The 21,191-nt window shown below is 41.7% G+C and overlaps 2 protein-coding genes across 7 annotated transcripts in view; one reads left to right on the forward strand and one right to left on the reverse strand.

Moving 5' to 3' along the window:
* AHI1 (Abelson helper integration site 1) overlaps window positions 1–4,469 on the reverse strand; it is a 62,766-nt gene extending 58,297 nt beyond the window's left edge. For 2 of the 3 annotated variants that reach the window (XM_035108917.3, XM_035108912.3), the window contains exon 1: window positions 4,243–4,469. The gene's annotated coding sequence lies outside the window, so the exon portion shown is untranslated. Of the gene's footprint in view, window positions 1–3,603; window positions 4,186–4,242 lie in introns of those variants that run through there. The other variant, XM_088667261.1, reaches the window with a different exon arrangement.
* PDE7B (phosphodiesterase 7B) overlaps window positions 53–21,191 on the forward strand; it is a 231,494-nt gene continuing 210,355 nt past the window's right edge. Inside the window, exons 1-2 of one of the 4 annotated variants that reach the window (XM_088667270.1) lie at window positions 53–330; window positions 766–906. In XM_088667270.1, coding sequence (XP_088523396.1) covers window positions 874–906 — 33 coding nt within the window. In that variant the 5' untranslated portion in view covers window positions 53–330; window positions 766–873. Of the gene's footprint in view, window positions 366–765; window positions 907–21,191 lie in introns of all 4 variants that reach the window. The other 3 variants (XM_088667269.1, XM_088667267.1, XM_088667268.1) reach the window with 3 other exon arrangements.

Here is a 21,191-nt window from a genome sequence, read left to right on the forward strand (position 1 = left end):
GCAGGGTTAGAATTTTCTGTTAGACCATGTGATTGGCTGGGGCTGGACTGGAGGGCCAGAAGAAGTGTATATATGGCTGGGTGCTAGTCAACTAGAAGTCAGTCTGTGCTGATCAGTGAAGGGAGTCCATGGTGTTTGTGGTGCACTGCCAGAAGACAGCAGAGGAAGAGGCTTGAGAAAGAATACATACAAGAAAGGCAAAGTGTCTTGGTGGCAAAAGACTTGTTGGGGTATCTGAATCACTTGGGTCAGGCATAAGAGATGAGGAGAGAACAGTGCTGAGCAAGTACGGTAGTGAGAGACAGTCACACTGCCAGGCTCTGAGGTCTGGTAGGTTTCAGCAAAAGTCCTCACTGATAGTGCTGGTAAGACTTCACTGTGGTGGAGTAAATACAAAGGCAATTGGGCAAAAAGTTTTAATAAGGTTCTCCAAAGCTGTCTTGCTTTAGAAACAGAGTACTGTATACTGTATAAGAAGCTACAGTTAATTCACAAGGAAAGTGTATGTCAATTTAAAGAGACTCTACTATGTTAAAGTAACAACATAAGCTTGTGCGCTACATAATCTTGTAATAAACAAACAATATATTTCCTAAATATAGTACATATATCTGTCTGGCTTTATACCAGTTAGCAGGTTATTGATAAGGGTGAAAAGGGTCCAAGTTACATTAAATGGTGGGAGCGGAACAGATTTAGGAAAACCATTGAAGTTGGATTTTGTTAATAAAGTAAGTAAGGAAATATCCTGTTCTCTTGTCACAGATTAAAAGGATCCTCACTGGACCCAACCAGCCAGTTGCAAAGATCTTTTTCTTCGGCAAGTTGTTCAGAGGTCACCTGCATATATGGAGTTGGGTGTCACTGGATCTGATGATGACACCCAGGTTTATCTGTCTTTTGCAGGTAAGTCAGAAGAAGTGCTGAACCAGTGTTTGGGAACAGCAGTGGACCAGAACAGGGTCCATAAACTTGTCTAACAAGTGTGATGGTGTTCAGCAACTACAAAAGGGAATGTATACTCCTTAAAAGGATTAAATGTGCATTCTGGGAGTGCTACTAGATTCACCTTTACCTCTTAAGGATCAGAAAGCCGTAGTAGCACAAAGAGCCTTCTATGGGCAGAGACTGATATACCAACTATAACTCTCCTAGAAAGAGATGGCCTAGTCACAGTTATCTATGTTCTGTTAACCTCACTGGACTATTACAATATGTTTTTCCTGGGGCTGCTTCAGGTTGGAAATTGCAGCTATTCTAGAAGACTTTTAGGTTTGAAACTGTAGCCATTCTAGAAGACTTTTAGCCCAACCACTGCCAACTCTGCCTCTGCCCACTGCCAATATAAGGCATCCAAAAGATTATTTCAGAGGAATGTGGCCCTCAGTATAAGGTTCCACCCCCCACCATAAAGGAGGGGAATCCATATAAAGCTGCCCTTGGATCTCAAGATTTAGAACTTATGTATTGCATCTTGATGTAAAACTGCCAACGTTTCATAACAAGAACTAATTACATATGTCATCAGGGTCAACACAATATATAAGGAAAGATCTAAACATTGCATATCTACATTGTTTGTATTCAAAACCAATGATGTGCAAGGAAAAAATGTTATGGAAAATTTTCCATTTGAAACAAAACATTTTTATTTAACACATTTTTATTTAACAGATCAGTGACATAAAGAATGGAAGCTGAATCAGCTTCAAAGTTGATCTTAACTTTTTTCAGGCATCTTTGGGCATTGCATTCAGTAATATAATCCACATTCAGAATACTTCTTTCATTTCCCCTCTAATTAAATATTTCTGTTCAAATACTTCTAGGTGTTAGAAATTTTATTTTAGATTTATACGACTTTTTTTTTACTTAAAAATATATCATGGTTAACACAATTAATCCTTTCCATCACAAAGATATCATGCAGTTAAGCCATCATCTTCCTGAAAACCCTGTGCAGACTGTTACTGTTGTCTTTTGCCTTAAGGCATTTTAACAATTATATGGCTACCTACTGTATGCATTCCGTCTTCCCTACATTTTTAGTTAATGTCAACAAAAGGAATTAAGGAGGGAATACTATACTGTATTGCACTTACCACTGAACTGAACCGGACTTATTTCTGAATAAAGGATAGGATTACACAGTGTGCTTTATATGTATTAGCAATGCAGTTGGATTAAGCAACAAACAGGACAAACGTGAATGGAGAGGGGAAGAGTGTAAATATAGTCCTTTAAGCAACCTGAATAAGATAAGGATGTTCACTAATTGTAATCCCATCTCAAAATAGAAATGATTTCATCATTCAACTCAAACAGGCAGAAGAAAGTGAGGTTTCCAGTGCAGGAATTGCCTAATCCAAATTGTATTATAAAAACACAAATAAAAATAGTTACAGGTAGGTAGCCGTGTTGGTCTGAGTCGAAGCAAAATAAAAATATTCATTCAGTAGCACCTTAAAGACCAACTAAGTTTTTATTTTGGTATGAGCTTTCGTGTGCATGCACACTTCATCAGACCTAGCAGTTCAAAAGCACATCAAAGTGCAAGTAGATAAATAGGGACCACTCTGGCAGAAAGGTAAACGGCGTTTCCGTGCGCTGCTCTGGTTCGCCAGAAGCAGCTTTGTCATGCTGGCCACATGACCTGGAAGCTGTCTGCGGACAAACACCAGCTCCCTCAGCCTATAGATTGAGATGAACGCCGCAACCCCAGAGTTGGACACGACTGGACCTGATGGTCAGGGGTCCCTTTACCTTTATACTTAAAATATATTGTATCCTTATCTGTAATTATTCTCAATTATCTCACTATTCCCTTTAGTCTAACTAACATCATTCCCTTTAGTCTAACTACACATGAAGCAGATTAGAACTGGCTAATTTCAAAGGCCACAGCTCCCCCCATCAAATGAGTTTCAGAACTAAGCAAGGATTTAAAGCTGATCATCTTTGCTACATCCAACCCCAACAGTCAACTACGCAGCACATCGTGGAATCATTGTCACTGGTGCGGTTTGGGATTGCCAGTAGACTGGATATGAAGAAGTTAGTTCATAGCCATAGGGAGAGAGATAATGACACTCATTATTTTCCACACTCTTCAATGGAAGTTACCCCTCCGCAGGACTGCTACTAAGGAGAACTGACGTCCCTAGGCACATCTGTGTTAAGTCCAGATTTAAAGCTCTTTCTTGCGTAGGATCAAGCCCTACTGGATCCCAGAGGGACTTACTTCCGAGTAAATAGGCGCTAAGTATTTCTATCTATTTCTATTTCTTGCATCGCGTTGTGCTAAAGTGGGAAGCACTACGAATTTAAACACCAAAGAAAAAGGGAGCTTCATGGGGCATCGCTTTTCGATTCTTAAGTTTCTCTAGCCCACTCCATAATTAAGCAACGCGGAGAAACCTGCCACAACCGAAATCACCGGGTTTGATTCACATTTTGGGCTCCCTCCTTTCTCGAGCCAAGGCGATGCTACCGTAGTCCCGCCCTCGCACTCCACCTCAGCCAATCGGCGCTGCTTTCGGAAGCGGAGCGCACGCCCACCTCCCTCCTCCTCTTCAAGGTACAAGCTCCGTCTCCTAACAGCACCTCATTCTGTCGTGTGCGAACCACGGGAGATGTAGTGCTGGCTGGGGCTGCTGGGACTCGTAGTCTTCTTGCATTCCTTGCTTACTCTGTTCTCCCCCTCCCCTCAGGTTTCTCCGTTAGGAACCGCCTGGGCGCTGGCTGCCGTTCCTCCAACGGAAAAGAACGCAGAGGCCGCCGGTTGGTTTGTGGGAGGGACCGCTGGCACTGTGAGGCGGCAGGCAGCGCGCTAAAGCCGTTGGGAGCCCAACCCGGCCTCCGTGGCAGTTGCTGGCCGGCGGCTGAGGATGATGCGTGGAAGTGGAGTGCTATGAAGGCCTCCCGCTCAGCGTCTGACGAAGCGCCGCCGACTGTGAAGCGTATTGGGCATAAGCGCCTCCCTCCGCCCCTCGCCTAATCGCCAGTTTTGGACTGGAAATAGCAGCCCTCAGGAGTTCCCTCCCGCTTAGAATGTCGGCCGCGCCTTGGCCGCCCTCAGGAGGGACGAAGCCCCTGCACAGAGGCCGCCTACGCTTCTTTTTTCGGGTTGGGGGGGGGGGGAGGATGGCTTTGCGCCGCCATCTCCCCCCTCCCAACCAGACACGTAGCCGGTCCTAGTGGGAACCCAGTAAAAAGGGGGAGGGGAGGGGGTTAGAAACTCACTTCCAACCCTCGGTTGCTCCGCGCCGTATTCAACGGCAGCTGCTTACGCCGCCTCCGACTCTGCTGGCTACGTCTGATGCCGCCGACGGCTTCTTCACCCTCCACGTCAATTGACCTTTTCTTTCATTCTGTTCCTCGCCTTTTCCGTCACCCCCCCCCTTTGCCCCAAATGGTTTCGCCTCAAACAAGCAGACGGCTGCCAAGGAAACGAGGGCGCCCACGGGCCTGCGCGCATGCGCAAACGACGTGGCAAGGGAAGCCAAACGTGCGCGAAGTTCCATCTCTCAGGCTGTCTGCTGCTAATATGGTTGTTTTGGTAGGTGGTTGTTATACGGTAGCGGAGTACTGCTCACATGGCGTTGTTGGCATTAAAATGCCAACCCATACTCACCCCCCAATGGGATATTTTGTACCCCTTTCCGGGGAAAACACAGCAAACGTGTTGCCTGGGACTACCCTTACTCTAAAATAGAACTTTCTGGAAAGTAAAAGGCAATGCAGACTAAAAAAACTAATACAGAAAGGTAGGACGCTTTGAAAATCAGAATAAAAAGTTTAAAAGTAAATATTTTTATTTGTGGGGAAAATATACCACTTTTCCTGTCCACAGTATCTAGGAGACATAACAGCATAGGGTTGCCATGTCAGGATTAAAATGCGAACTCGGCACGTAAGGCAAATCCACACCATGATCAACTCCCGCATGGAAACCAATGTCCCCACTGTGGAAGGACGTGTGGATCCAGAATTGGCCTCCACAGTCACTTACCAACTCATTGTTGAAACCATGTTTATGGAAGACAATCTTACTTGGCTACGAGTGATCGCCAAAGAAGAAGAAAAAAGATGAAGCCTCTTGTATATTGAAACATGATTTTAATAAATAGGCAAACCTAGTATAAACTCAATCCAACTTTATTTAGCAACCTAGGAAATTAATGTTCATTAGAGACATTTATTGATATATAATGCTTTTATGCATTTACATAAAATTGTCAAGCGTTAATCAGACGTCTCAAATGTTATTATATCCTTTCGTTATGAGTCAAAGCTGTGTTTGTAATTTAGGAATTTAACTTTTGCAAAAAGATATTCAGCCTTGAAGTTTAGTTACTTTTCGAGAACAACAGAGAAGCTCTAAGTCAATTCAGTGATTGCCTAGCAACCAGGAGAGAACCATCATGTGTGTATGTTTGTGTGCAAATGTGTTTGTTTGCAGGACTTTTCTTTTTCTCCTGTTTTTTTCCTCAATGTAAAATTCAATAATAATAATAATAATAATAATTTATTTATACCCCGCCCATCTGGCCGGGTTCCCCCAGCCACTCTGGGCGGCTTCCAACAGAAGAATAAAACACAATAATCTATTAAACATTAAAAGCCTCCCTGAACAGGGCTGCCTTCAGATGTCTTCTAAAAGTTTAATAAAAATTATTAAATTAAATTATTAAAAAACAAAACAAATGTGTTTGTTTGCAGAGGGATAAGCAACAAAGAAGCAGGTTTGGTCTAGCAGATGAGCAATGTCAGCAGTCTAGAGTAGACTGTTGCTATTTTATTTTGCTACAAACTTGGGCCTAAACAAATGGAAGATGTTCCCATGGATGTGGAGAAAACAACACTGAGACATCTCAGACCTGGATCTTGGCAGGGAAGAATGCTGTTTTCACAAGCCAATTGGATTTCTGGATTCTACGTGAAAGAATAGTCTACTATCATAGACTATTACTATAAAAGCATAATATTACTGTAAAAGGCTATGGCTATTACTTGCAAGAAAGTAAATGTAAAAACTTAAAGTCTTACACTGTCCTCTAGGTGGTGATGAAGTTACACTCATGTACAGCTTCCCAACCCCCATCTCTCTGGAAAATTTCTTCGGAGGCACATTTTTAGGGTCAGTTCATCCATATGTTTGTGCTAATTTTTGCAAAACTAGTGCTCTAATATACCCATGCAGAGGAACATCATAAGCTACAAAAGAAAATGATATATTGTACATAATAGGTAGTGTGTGTGTGTGTGTGTGTGTGTGTGTGTGTGTGTAAGAAAGTTTGTGCTTTTAGTGTGCAAAAAATTACACCAGGGACTGACTAATCCATTTTCTCTCCAGAGGATCAAAATTATTAGGGTATTTTCTCCAAAATATGACTTTAGTCCATGGCCATATGGTTAATGGTGGAGACATTTGGATGTGCTTTTAGCTAGAAAAAGGGGGTGGGAATATGTAGTCGTCATAAAAAAAACCTAACATTATAAGACCAAATGAGAGCCAGTGTGGTGTAGTGGTTAAGAGTGGTAGACTCGTAATCTGGGGATCCGGGTTCATATCTCCGCTCCTCCACAACTGCTGGGTGACCTTGGGCTAGTCACACTTCTTTGAAGTCTCTCAGCCCCACTCACCTCACAGAGTGTTTGTTGTGGGGGAGGAAGGGAAAGAGAATGTTAGCCGCTTTGAGACTCCTTCGGGTAGTGATAAAGCGGGATATCAAATCCAAACTCTTCTAAGGCTGTCTCATGTTGGCTCAAGGTCCACAGAGAAATTTGAAGTTAAGGCTGATGCCTTAATAGATGTGTATTCAGTGAATGGGTTGTTTAGTGTCACAAATTGTGCTTCCTTACAGCTTACAATCACATTCAACAAGGTTGAATGTAGGAGAGGTTCAGGGAAGACTAACCCTAGGTCATACAGATTCAGGTAATGTAGCCGTGTTGGTCTGTCATAATAAATAACAATGATGAAAGATTTTTTAAAAATATTGAAAGATGTTCCAGCAGCACCTTAAAGACCAGCTAAGTATAAGCTTTCTTGGTAAGAGCTTTCGTGTGTATACACACTTCAGATACTCTGAAGCAGAGGTCACTACAGTCTCATAACTGTTGATGACTGTTAATGATGGCAGTTGGTTCCACAGGGAAATGCAAGGGATTTTTAAAGGGACAGATGACCAAAATTCGCTTTAGCATATATAATGGGACATGAATCCAATATCTCTATTCAGACCAGGTCTCTCCATCGTTTTTAGTTTGGTAAGTTGTAATTCAGCAGCTTCTCTTTCAAGTGTATTTCTAAAATTCTTTTGCAATAAGACAGCTACTTTAAGATCTTGTATAGAATGTCCTGGGAGATTGAAGTGTTCTTTTGGTTTCTCTGTTTTATGATTCCTGATGTCAGATTTATGTCCATTTATTCTTTGGTGTAAGGTTTGTCCTGTTTGTCCAATATAGAGAGCTGAAGGACACTGTTGGCAAACAGGACCCAAGCACAAGAGCTAACCAGCCTATTTGGTTTGTGTTTTGTTTACCCCAGATAGAAATTCAGCCATCGTACCCAACAGCTGGTCAGGGGTGGTGGTAGTTAGAACAGGCATCCCCAAACTGCGGCCCTCCAGATGTTTTGGCGTACAACTCCCATGATCCCTAGCTAACAGGACCAGTGGTCGGGGAAGATGGGAATTGTAGTCCAAAACATCTGGAGGGCCGAAGTTTGGGGATGCCTGGTCTAGAATATGTAGTCATTTTTTCTTCTTCTTCCTTTGCATGGAACAGCAGATTGCTGATGTTCTGGCAGGGCTATCACATGCAGCTACAACTTCTGTGTGCTTATAGAGCTGCATCAGGGTCTCTGAATATTAAAGTATTTTTAGAGAAATAAGTGCTTGGAAATTAGACTTCATTTTCTTGATCACATTAAACATGTGAGCTATTGATCAGGTTCTTTCCCCCCTTGGTTTGGAAAACTAGGATAAATGAACTCTTCAACACTGCTCTGTTTAATCTTCTTCTGCATTAAGGAAAATGATTGTATTGTTTCCACACCCCTTCCCTTAGGTGGAAAGGTGCATTAGACACTGCCCAAGATTAAGAAGCACTGGTTCTGGGAACTGTTCTGACTCCATCCTTCCTGTTAGATTTATCACATCAGCTGTGTCACTTCATATTTGCACAGGTCACATGCAAGCTTGTTTGAAAATGCTGACTTATTACATTTGTACATGTTAACATTTCAGCTTTAAAAAATGAAACACATTTTTAATTTTTAAAAATCAATCATTTATAAATCTGAAATATATTTTATTTTAGGAAACATTAACTGTATTAAGCTTTAAGGAAGGGAAAATATAAATCAAAGCACATAATGCTAGATAGTGGATCTGTGGGTTTTCTCTTGTGTTTCAAATGAGAAAGGAGTCACAAACACACCTGCTAGTTACAGTGTAAGAAAACCCCTATTATATCTTCTTAGATATTGGTCGGGGAGGAATCTGTATTTACACCTTTAGAAAATAACCAGCTTATTTGTGAAAAAGAATTTATCCTTATCTCAGGTTGTCTTCATAGCACATTTCAGTTGCTTCAACAATTTAAAGATTTTTTAAAAAAATCAAAAATTTAAATCTTATTCTTTGTACTGATGTGTAGAACTGAGCGATCTTCAGCCTTTTTGTAGTTCATAAGTTTATTGTTTAACCAAAGGCCATGACAAACTTGTATCAATCAATAGTGTTAATAAAACAATACAAAACATATATCCACAATACAAAAATCTGCAAAGACTTTGCCTGTACATTAAAACATAGTTTCCCTTGTGCATCTCTGGCAGTTCCAATCCTAATATTATTTTGCTATTTAAAAATCAATTTTTGTTGCTCCAAGTACATATATTGAATGTGGCACATTTATGCACCTGACCCTTTTAGACCTCTTCACATTGACCTGGGAGTAGACATCATTGAATGTGGTGTGACTTTATTCTGAGTAGGGATGGCCAGGTCTGTCATTTTTGGTTCTCTCAATTTCTCATTTTTCCAATCTTAAAATTCAGTTCTCCATATTTCTGCAGCAAGTTGTGATTTTTAAAAAAAATCCTCAAAAAAATTATCAGCATTTCAGTTCAAATTTCTTGTATGCAGTTTTGAATAATGCAAACCATTTCCCTAACAGTGAATTTTTATGTTATTTTCATGAATATGTTCATTTTTATGGACACTTTCCCCCAATATTTTTGGAAACATTGGTTGCAGAAGTGCATTGCAGAATTCAGAGATGTACAAATTTCAAAGGATGTCAGTGTTTCAGTTCTTACAGGGTTTTGGAAAGTGTACATTTGATGAGTTTGACCAAACTGCGGGAGGCAGTGGAAGACAAGAGTGCCTGACGTGCTATGGTCCATGGGGTCACGAAGAGTCAGACACGACTAAGCGACTAAACAACAACAACATTTGATAGATTCACCTTTAAATGTGAATGGAATTAAATTTCTTCCCCATCCCTAATTGCACAGGAAGATGCTTAGGTTTGTCTACCATTCCATTTGCTAATGTCACATATTGGAGTAGTGTACCCTTGCTATGCAATCTTAACTCCTACTGATTAATCTCCTGCCTTAGGGCCAAACCTGATGCTACATACAGATGTGTGTAGATTTATCACAGTGAAAAGCAGCCTTGGGATGCCCCAACAAAGAACAGAAAAAAATGGCATGGAGAAAACACATTTAACTCTTTCCCTTTTGGTTGTTGTTTTTCTATTTAAAATGAGCCACCCTTCCTCTTTTCCCTAAGCTAGGGGAAAATAGCTTGGGTGGGTAGTTGAGGTGAGCAGCTAAATGGCAAGAGGAGTCAGTGTTAAGGACTTCTCCTTGACATTCTTCCACCCTTGCATTACAGCCATGAATGGCTACTTTTAATTTTAAAAACTCATGAGAAATCTACATGATCTTTCACACAAGATCTAGTTTGGCCCTCATCTTTTCAAATCATCTAGCAGTCCATTGCACAGTTCCTACTCACACAAACAGCCATTGTTTTTATGCCACCCCTTGTATTATATGTAAATACTAATTATATAATGCAGCAACAGACCTGAATTGCTTGTCCAGGTCCTACTGACCAGAAGCCTTTGATCACTTTATATATTAGTAGTGTAAGGAAACCAGATGGAAATCATGCATGTCATTGCTCTTTTTAAAAAAGAAGTAAACACTAATGCTTTCTCTAAGGCTATCTTATTGTATGTGAACTTTACAGACGAGAAAACTATTTCATAGATTACAGTGGTACCTCGACATCCGAATGCCGTGACTTCCGAAGGTTTCAACTTACGAAATCGGCAAACCCAGAAGTTTTTTTGCATGCGCAAAATGGACGTTTCGACATCCAAAGGTTTCGACTTACGAAGAGCGCTGTGGAACAGATCACCTTCGTAAGTCGAGGTACCACTGTACATTATTGTATTAGGATTATTCCATCAAATATCCCTCGGCTTTTTGTGGAACTGGCATTTTCCTTCCATTGAACTCTTTTAGGACAGCAGGACTCTCAGATGTTTGTCAGTTCCTCCATGTGGAGCAAAACACAGCACATGTGTGAATAAAACAATAAAACATATTGCAGAAGAAGAGAGACAGCTGTGGACAGAAAGTTTCCAGTCTTGTTATAAGATACTTTCCAAGAATCATCTTGTAGCCTAAGAAGAAGCCTAGTGTAACTTTGTACAAAGCTAGTTTTACTTACCTAGTCAGACTGGAGAAGGTTGAGCAGAACTTGCAAAATAAGGACTTTGCAAACTATAGACACCATAGAAATTTCAAATTTGTAAAGAAGTTAAAGGTAAGAAGTACTGTACTTCAATTCTCAAGAAGAGAGAGGTTTAAATTTGAATCATTATGTAGTCTATTTTAAAGCTATATAAATATAATAAATAAGAGAAAACCGATTCATGTAATGGGCAGAATCAAGGCGCAACTGCTTTTGGCACACAGATGGGCTCTTTGAATCCCAGCTGATAAGTATAAAATTACACATATCTGTGTAGATTCTAGAATCATGAATATGTTTCTGTTTGCATAAGCCACACATAGGCTTGTCTGCCAGAGATATATATCACGTGCCGTTTATCACGGTTTTTAGAATGGTTTCGTTTGTTCCTTACAGCTGCTTATTCCCACCACACAAATGACAGGAATTATATTTCTCAAATCTTTGAAGAAAGATAAAGATCTTGACCTCTCTTATGCCGAACGGATGAATGAGTTTTCCACCACAGATCTGATGGAAAAATCTGATATTGTTTAAACAGGAAGTACTAATTGAAAGTAGATGGGATGAAATGAGGAACATAAAAGAACAGCGTAAGCTCCCAAAGGGGTGAGGCGATTATTTTCTCTTCAGCGTTTATATTTTCCACAGATTGCTTCTAAGTCAGCTACTTTGCTTTACAACTCTGATTAAGAAGTAGATAGTAATAGAGACATGTTTTTAAGAAGGGTGGTAGAGGGTAGTTCAAGCCTCAGATAATCACTCCCCAGATTAGGATGCTGGCATCTCCCCAAAGCAGAACCACTTCTTCTTCCAAATACCCATCTTGTTGGCATTAGGGGGAAATAAAATAGTGTGTTCCAGAGGGATGGATTTAGCTCTGAGGCTAATCGTTACTTGGTCATGGTCCCTTGGAATATGTCTTTACTGCATTAGGGAAGGTATATTGCCATTCACAATTTACATATTTTCTCCAGGACGCACCAGCTGATATAACTTCAGTTTAGTCGAGTAAGCTTGATTGGCAGGTAAAATACAAAGTGGCCTTGGGATTTAGTAATGAGGAGAATCATCAATTCCTCTCAAAGGTTTTATGCAGCACAGTTACTCAGATTTAATTGTGCAAATCAACAGAATACATGCAGATCTGCATATCCTAGACATGTTAATATGAATGTCTCTCCTTGAACATCACACACACAGCCTTTTTCCTTGACAGGAATCAAGGCAGTTTATGTATAAAGACATGAATCATTTAAACAAAACACAAAAAAACTATTAAACATTGCTAGAATTAAAACTATGAGCATATATAAAATCTGTCTGAAACATACAAATAATTGCAATAAAAACAGCATGGCACCAGCCCTTTCATAAAAAGTCAATTCCCAAAAGACTATTGGAACAAGAAGGTCTTCACCTGCCAGCAGAAGGACAAGGAGGAAGCCAGTCTAGCTTCTTGAGGGAGGGAGTTCCAGAGTCTGGGAGCAGCCACATGTAGGCAATGTGAACTTCTTTGCAGTGCCCGCTCCCAATACTATAACCATTTAAGGTGGATCAAAAGTGACTGAAAGCAGGAGAGAGGGCCAGGTAGGTAAACAGAACCCAAAGGCTCCATGCGCACAGCCACCAGAACCTTCCTATATGAAGGCTGCAGCAGATAGGAATCTACTGGTTTGTCGTGACTACTTCATGCCATCGGAACAGAGCCCTACTGCGAAGACTGTGCGTTGGTCAGCGTGCACTGATCTACATACATAAAACAAAAACATGCACAGGTGTCTTCCAAAAACCCAAACCAAACCCCAAAAGTCCCAGGGCAATCGGCAAATGGTAACGGGGGCAGGATCGTGAAATCTGGAAGCCCCTAGTCATGAACCGGCACATGGGCGGTGGATACAGATTCAGTCGGTCTGACTCAAGGAATGAGGCAGTTGAGCAGCTCGGCAGCTGTATCCATGACTGAGCAGCCCTTTTTAGGATCCACTCTGCTCACCCTGAGAAGGGGGAGGGGCTAGAAAAGGTGCCCTAAACAGGGCCGTCTTAAGCATATCTGGTGCCCTGGCACCGTGGTGCGAAGATCCCTCCGGCGCCCCCCCCGTTTCCCAGCACGTCTCCCCCCTGGCAGCCTGGCGCCCTGGCACCCTGTGCCACCCAGCCTTGCTGTAGGGCCAGCCCTGGCCCTAAACATAGTCTTAGAATCATAGAGTTGGAAGAGACCACAAGGGCCATCCAGTCCAACCCCCTGCCTCCCTTTTCCCCTGGCTGGATTACCGCGCCCAGTGGGGTCACCACCTAGCAGTTGTAAAAGACGACGCAAGGGGAAAACGTGCTAAGAGGAAGGCACGCTTGGCAAATCCACACTGTGATCAACTCCCGCCTGGAAACCAATGTCCCCACTGTGGAAGGACATGTGGATCCCGAATTGGCCTCCATAGTCACCCATTGTTAAAATTGTGTTTATGGAATACAATCTTACTTGGCTACGAGTGATCGCCAAAGAAGAATAAGAATAAGAATATGCTTTCAAATAGGGTCATGCACGTACTAACCTGTGTGTAGCTCAGAAATGTAGTTTTTCTCAATGCTGAATCATCCACGCTCATCCTCAACATGCTGTGTCAATCTAGATTTATTCTAGATCCTGCCATCCAGAAAGGTGGGTGTGGCTACTTGAAATACTGCCCTGCTTTTATGCTTTGCCCCCCTACAGGAATTAGGATTGGGAGGAATCTTATCCCTCCCAGTAAATTTTGAATAGGAACGAAGTGTTATGGCCAAATTATCTTTCTATATCGGTCCTTCACTCTTCTTTCCATTCTCTAAAACCTTCCCGTATGAATTCTTTAGTGCTCTGGATATCATAAAAGTTCAGAAGAGCAGCTAGCTGTTGATTTATTTTTTATTGTGCAGGGCTATAAAGTTAAAATTGGCTTAATCTATAAACAAAAGTGGGGTAATTGTGAATATAACAAGTTAATTACTAAATACAAGCACATTCTTTGTTGCTCCGAGTTATTTTAGTATACCTCTTTTAACTGCTTACTATCATCCATAATAATGCACCTGGTCTGTTTCCCCAAGGTCTGACAAATTATCTGAGACCCAGTACTGAAGACTGTGTTGCCTTGCTATGTGGGTGGGGGAAACGAAGCCTACTCGGGAAAGACTGGAATGATATTTACATTCTGTGGCTGCCGTTGTGACATATATAGGTGGAAATACATACATCAGCTGTTATTGTACAGACGCTCTTTCTTTTAGTTACAAGGGAGTTAGTATGGGGAAGAATGCAATAAAACATACATCCATGTTTTGACCTTTTTTCTTTTTCATTGCTTTTTCTTACTTCAATTTTTTTGGGAGGAATAAAGCATAACAAACCATCAAATGTGGTATTTACTGAAGGGCCTAATCCAAACATCATAAACCATTTCCAAACTTCAGGTAAATCTGTTCTCTTCTCATGTGACATGTTGTAATATCTCCCATCTGTCTTGTTGGCTCTTGTAATAAGGCTTCTGTTGAAATTGTACAGTTCTGTTAGCATAGCTTTTGTTCTCAGTATCAGTAACCTCCTTACAATCTTTTCCCCTCCACAAATATATCCCATCACACAAAGCCTGGCAACTCTGACACTGTGGACTTTGTTTCCTCTTCCTGCCTTCCTATGGGGTAGGCTGTTTTTACTAGTGATGATGTGTGATATCTCCTTAGCTTGGCTTGAAAAATATTTGGGGGTTTTCAAGCCAACCTTAAGAAAACATCTAAAAAAATTAAGTTTCAGTATTCTTGGGGAAAGTCCAAACAAACAAATCCCAAATAGGTGTAACACATATACTCCAGGCCCACCAAAGGACATGACTGCCAAGGGGTCTGCCCAGTGGGCACCTGAGACTTTGCCAGACATGGTCCTCCAGGGAGCATGAAATATCTGGTTTCTCATAGAGGCTCCCCACATATTTCAGAACCCTGAAAAATCACTGGAGGTGATATGCATTCAGTACTTGGTCTTGTTTTGTCAGGCAAGGGCACCCTTCTATTAAGAAATATACAGGATTATTATTTCATTAAGCCATCAAAGCATCATTGTTGCAGTGGATCATTACCTATCTTGCACAATTGCATAGCTGCCAAGTTCTCCCCCTTTTTAAGGGAAATTCCCTTATGCTGAATAGGCTTCCTCGTGAGAAAAGGGAAAACTTGGCAGCTATGCAATTGTAATGACAGAGACACATTTCCCTAGCAATATGGCCTCTATATTTCCTTATTTGGAATAGTTTCTCTGTCTTGTAGGATTCTATGTGTTGAATTCAACTAATGTTTACTCAGAGTGGACCCATTAAAATTTATCGACCTAAGTTAGTCATGGCCATAATTCTAATAAGTCTATTCTAAGCAAAAATTACTTGAATACAATCCTATACAAATTTCTAGAAATATTCTCAAAGCAGTTAGCAATAAAATAATAACAATAAACTCATATAGCAGAGTTTGAAATGCTCTATGTATACTCATTATATTTGTATATCGGGTATCCATTGGCATATGGGTGACATCACACCAGCGATGTCCATATCATAACTGGTGATGTGCCATACTTCCTCTTCCACCCCTATGCCATTTTTTGTGTGGGAAAACCAGTCTCAGATAACCAACATGCTTAAGTCTAATTAATGCATGAAGGGGTTAATACCATAGAGTAAGCTGTCCTCCCAGGCTTCACTGAATCCACTCCCCCTCACCTTGAGAGGAATTAGGTAATCAAGCCTTTGTTCTCTCCTCACTACCTGAGAAGCTCTGCATGGGGAGAGGTTTGAGTTGGTTGTTCTGGCTCAACTGTGTGGTTCTCACAAGCTACTCTTGAGTTCCTATACCAATAACTTTTACCACTTTGTAATTAAGTTAAGTTTTACTGCCTGTGTTCTGAAGTACATGAACCTGACCTTTGAAGAGTTTGTAAGTAAACAATTTTTAACTTATCAAACATGTTTTTCCCCTATGCTGGTAGAAGAGAGAAACTTTGGGAAGAAGCTTTTTAAGGAGACTATTGCAACTCACTTAGAAGGGCATATTTTAAAGGTCCACAGCCTCTATTTCCATGCTTTACTTCGCTGCATATTTTGAGATTTTAAATCTCTGAAGTTCTCTCACCAGAGTTCTTGCCCCGAACTTAGCATCCAGGAATCCTTTCTATATTTTTCTTTTGCACCAACAGTTTTGAAATCTTATATATTTTTTTAAAAAAGCATTTTATTTTAATGTTTTAATGTTTTCTTAAAAATCTGAATACCTTTCCATTTTTAGCATTTTCATTGAGGCAGGTGTTAAGTAAAACTTGAAACAACTAAAACACTCCTTTTTTGAGGAAATCCTTTTATCATTTCATGTTTGTTTTTCTTCATTGATTTTCAGGAATCTATTTCATTTCAGGGAGTGAGGGAGTACAGGTCTCTTAGTCGAAAATAATCACATATCACATATTTTAAACAGACATTTCTCTGCACAATTGAAAAAAGCTTTATATCTGTATTTAAGATAGCTGCTTTACAAGTGGGTAAAACTAGTTTCTGTTGCATGTGTTTAAAAATATTTACAGTGTTTATGAGCTGTAGCCAAGCAGTACTCACTAAGCGACATGAGCTGCTGCTTATATAAAAGTGATATCAGCAGCTGCTTATATAAAAGTTAAGTGACAGGCTTTGGGGGTGGGTTTTTTCCTCTCTTTAAGAAAACACAAGAACACAGCACAGCAATCTGTCTTCCCACCCCCACCCTCAAGCAAGGCTATTCCCTTATTTGTTGTGTAGAGACAGTTGACAAATAATAAAACTGGATATTTCCAGCTTTGAGGGCAGATCTTCCAAAGAACATTGGTGTTACACCAACAAGTCCCACCTCAAGTTGTTCTTTACCCTTCTGTGCATCTAGTTCTGTGTACCCTGGGTTCTGACATTGTCACAATGTGTTTCTTTGAGTTTTGTTATTAGCTGTGGCTGGCAAAGGAAATGTACCTTGTTATCCTAAACATATAGGAAAAGCCTGCTGGATCAGGCAGGTGGCCCACCTAGCCCACCATTTTGTTATTACAAGACACCTATGGAAGCCCACTAACTAGGATCGGGGCACAACCGTACTCTCCCCTGGTATTCATAATCATATCTCCAGCAGTGGAGGTAGAACATAATCACTAGGCTGGGGTACCAACTTGAATAAAATATTGTGGGAGGAGGGACAGGTAAGGCCTGCACCACATAATTGATGACGAGATGTGGCACATGTACACCATTTGAATGGCAATGCCCATCGACTTTGAGGTGGCAGCTCCCTCAATTATTATTTTTTTGGGTGGAGTGGAGGGACCTTGGCCCAAGGAGTTGGCGCCAATGCCACCAGGGATAGTAATGTATTGACCCAAGCTACGGCCTGAAGGCACATGAGGCAGTGGCCTTAATGACGCTAATCAGGTCTGGATCTAGTTAGTGCTTTGCATAGGTATGCCACCTGAGGTTCCATGACGGGAGAAAGGTGGGGTAGAAATGCAAGAAAATACATACATAAGCAAGCAAGCAAGCAAGCAAGCAAGCAAGCTGCAAGGTACATTAAACTAGATGCTATGGAGAGGTGACACTCAAAAGTGGGGCTGCCCTAATTGGAAGCAGTGCCATGTTTTTGGTAACGTGTAGCTGCACACTGAAGGTATGTAAAGCGAGAATCAATGAGGATAGATTGTCTTATATTGACAGGGGAAATTGTGCTTGCTCCTGTTCTGCACAACCAGTGAAAGATACAGGAGCTCTATTTGTCATATATTATAGCTAGAGATGGACAGACATGCCCATTTTTGTTTCTTTCAGTTTCTCAATTTTCCTGTCTTAAGTTCCATCCAACACATTTCTGCATCAGTTCACAGAGGCATAGCATGTGGGGTGCCAGGGGACTGTGGCCCCACGTGCATGATTTTTGAGGGGTGCAAACCAGGCACCACCACACAGGCACTCCCATGATGGCCCTGTGTTCCTCTCTGCCACCAAGGGCCACATTGGCCAGCCAAGCTTTCCCCTGCGCAGGTGAGCAGGCAGCTCAGAATGGCCCCACTTTGCTCCAGTGAGGGTGGGGTTGCTCTGGTGGCATCAGTGACGGGACTGGGCTGGTGCCCCCCGCCTGGCACATCGGCAACCAACGCTATGCCACTGTCAGTTTGTGAATATCTTTTAATTCTTTTATAATATCTTTTAACCTTATGAAAAATTACCAGCACTTTAGTATGCAATGTAATGCTAAATAAACATTATTTGCCTGCATTTCCCTGTAATATGCACCCTTTTGCAAGCAGTACCCTTAATATAGGGAAGCGGGTGGCACTGGGGGTTAAACCGCAGAGCCTAGGGTTTGCCAATCAGAAGGTCGGCGGTTTGAATCCCGGCGATGGGGTGAGCTCCCGTTGCTCGGTCCCATCTCCTGCCAACCTAGCAGTTCGAAAGCACGTCAATGTGCAAGTAGATAAATAGGGAAGGTAAACGGCGTTTCTGTGGGCTGCTCTGGTTCGCCAGAAGCGGCTTTGTCATGCTGGCCACATGACCTGGAAGCTGTATGCTGGCTCCCTCAGCCAATAACGTGAGATGAGAGCTGCAACCCCAGAGTCGGTCATGGCTGGACCTAATGGTCAGGGGTCCCTTTACCTTTACTTTACCCTTAATATAATGCATTTTGGGGTACAATTTTCACTAATGTGTGCATTGTTATGCATACTTTCTCCTAATGCATGCATCCTCATAGGCATTACTTAGTTGAAGAGCTGTGTGAATTAGGTGCACATTAAAATGTGAACCCTAATTATGGCAACCCCAATTGGTGCCTCCATGACAGACCAGTTGCAAAGAGTTCTTGGAGCAACTAAGAGCACTGGCAGTGAGATACAAGGATCTTGGTGTTCTGGCTGTGTTCTTGTTCTTCCAAGTGCAGTTTCTCTGGAGCTATTTGAAAAAGTAATGAATGTATTATCATACATGTGTCAGTGTAAGAAGACCCAAATAAATCAAGATCCCCTGAAGCGGCCCTGGAGTCTACAGATGTTCTCTCTGAAAGAGACATGTATATTTTAGATCTTGCATTGATTTTTACTTCATCTTCAGATGCACACTTGGCCCAGGAGAGTGCACCTGTGCCTTTAGAAAAGATAAGAACAAGACTGACAACCTAAGACATGTGATTCAGGACACAGGGAGAAAGAGAATGTGCTTGGGAGCCTTTACTTCTTCCAGACATCACAGCCAGCTATTTCACAGCTCAGCTGAGTAACTTTAGGACCATATACAAGGATAGCTGCCTTACAAGTCAAACCTGTTTCTGTTGTTGAATCTATTCCATGGTGTATTCTAAATAGTTCCGGTAGTCATGTGTTATATCTTAGACCCTCAACTCCAGTCCTGAAGCTGCCTTTGTGGTTGCACAACGGGCTTTAATACCTACATCCAGGAACACACTTGTGCTATTTCAGCTGCACCCTAGGGATTGCCTCCATCTTTTTCCTTCAAACTGCCCTGCAAAGAGTCCTTAAAACTTCCCAATCCCATAACAGTACTTTTGCTTAGATCAGAAAGATCACACTCATAATACAATGCTGCATTAAATCTATCTGTACTGTGCATCAGTTTCTTACATTTAGCCATTTGTTGCACTCCTATGTGGCATATTTTGAAAAAGGGACACTAGGTCATGCTGAGCTATTGTGGTGACTCCATTCTTGCACCAGGGTGTTCAGTGGGCCACAGACACAACCACAAAACCAACCCAATGACGCAGATTGGCATCTGACATAAACAAGCTGAGAGAGACCAGAATGTCTGCAATGAACTTTCAGGAACTGCTCTTTTTGTTTTGTTAAGACAAACATTTCATATTTCATAACTGTGTAAAATGTATGGGAATTCAGCATATCCAGTTTCATTGTTTTCAAAGGAGCATAGCAACATTTGTGCTTGCAGTATATTTTATATAAGGGAATATTTCGCCTTTATTTGTGTGGGTGGGTATACTTTCTTTTATGTGTTGGCCTGTCCTATGAATGTTTATTCAGTTGTAAATATTCACTGTATTCCAATGGGCCCTACTCTGAAGTAAGTTCTAATGAAACAGATATATATGGTAATATGTGATATAACTAGAGAGGTGGATAGATAATGTGATAATTGGGCATAAATCATGGATTGTGTATATAACCATGTGCCTGTGCATAAATAGATTTAGCTTCAGATCCCAGACTTGAGGTCTGCCTTTTGCAGACTTGAGGTCTGTCATGGCACACATCCAGCTTTGGCATATTCCTAAGTTGGGAATGTTCAATAATTACTTGTTTAGTACCCCATCTTTCCCTGAGAACCTTCCCTAAACAGCTAACAGAAGTAAAATCATTATGAACTATCAATTCAAGATAAAATATCACACCACATGAAACCGGAGCCAATGAAACAACAAAAACAGCAGTCAGTTAAAACTGGCATGATCAGAAATGCACACAGCAGCAAAGAAAAATGAATTGTGTCTGAATTAGAAAGTTTTCATCTGCCGGCAGAAGGCAATCGGAGAGGGGTCTAGACAGGCCTCCCTTGGAAAGGGCTCCAGAGTTTGTCTCTCTACCCCCTGCCAAAAGTGTCTTGATAGGGCTGAAATGAGCTTCTCTTGAAGATTTTATAACCATGCCAGGGTGATCTTTCAAGTAACGTGGCCCCAAGTTGTTTAAGGTTTGATGGGTCATAACCAGCATTAATAACCCTGACCCAGTTTAGCAGCCAGTGAAGCTGCTGTAACCATAAAGGTAAAGGTAAAGGGACCCCCTGACCATTAGGTCCAGTCGTGACCGACTTTGGGGTTGCGGCACTCATCTCACGTTATTGGCTGAGGGAACCGGCGTACAACTTCCAGGTCATGTGGCCAGCATGACAAAGCTGCTTCTGGCGAACCAGAGCAGCACAAGCAAACACTATTTACCTTCCCGCTTGGAGTGGTACCTATTTATCTGCTTGCACTTTGACGTGCTTTTGAACAGCTAGGTTGGCAGGAACTGGGACCGAGCAATGGGAGCTCACCCCGTTGCTGGGATTCGAACCGCCGACTTTCTGATCAGCAAGCCCTAGGCTCTGTGGTTTAACCCACAGCGCCACCTGAGTCCCCTGTAACCTGTAACCATAGGGTCACATATTTGCTGTAACTGGCTCTGGTCAAGAATCTGGCTGCATCACCCTGAACCAGCTTCAGAGGCAGCCCCATAAAGAGCACATTACATAGCCCAAACAATACAAAAGTAAGGAGTGTGTTAGTAATAGTGGCAAACCTGACATCTCCAAGAACGAACCCAGTTAATGCACTATTCTTAGCTGTGCAAAGATGCTCCTGGCCACCACCAAAACC

Source organism: Zootoca vivipara, chromosome 3, assembly GCF_965207765.1.
Source record: "Zootoca vivipara chromosome 3, rZooViv2.hap1.1, whole genome shotgun sequence".
In the NCBI taxonomy this organism is placed as follows: Eukaryota; Metazoa; Chordata; class Lepidosauria; order Squamata; family Lacertidae; genus Zootoca; species Zootoca vivipara.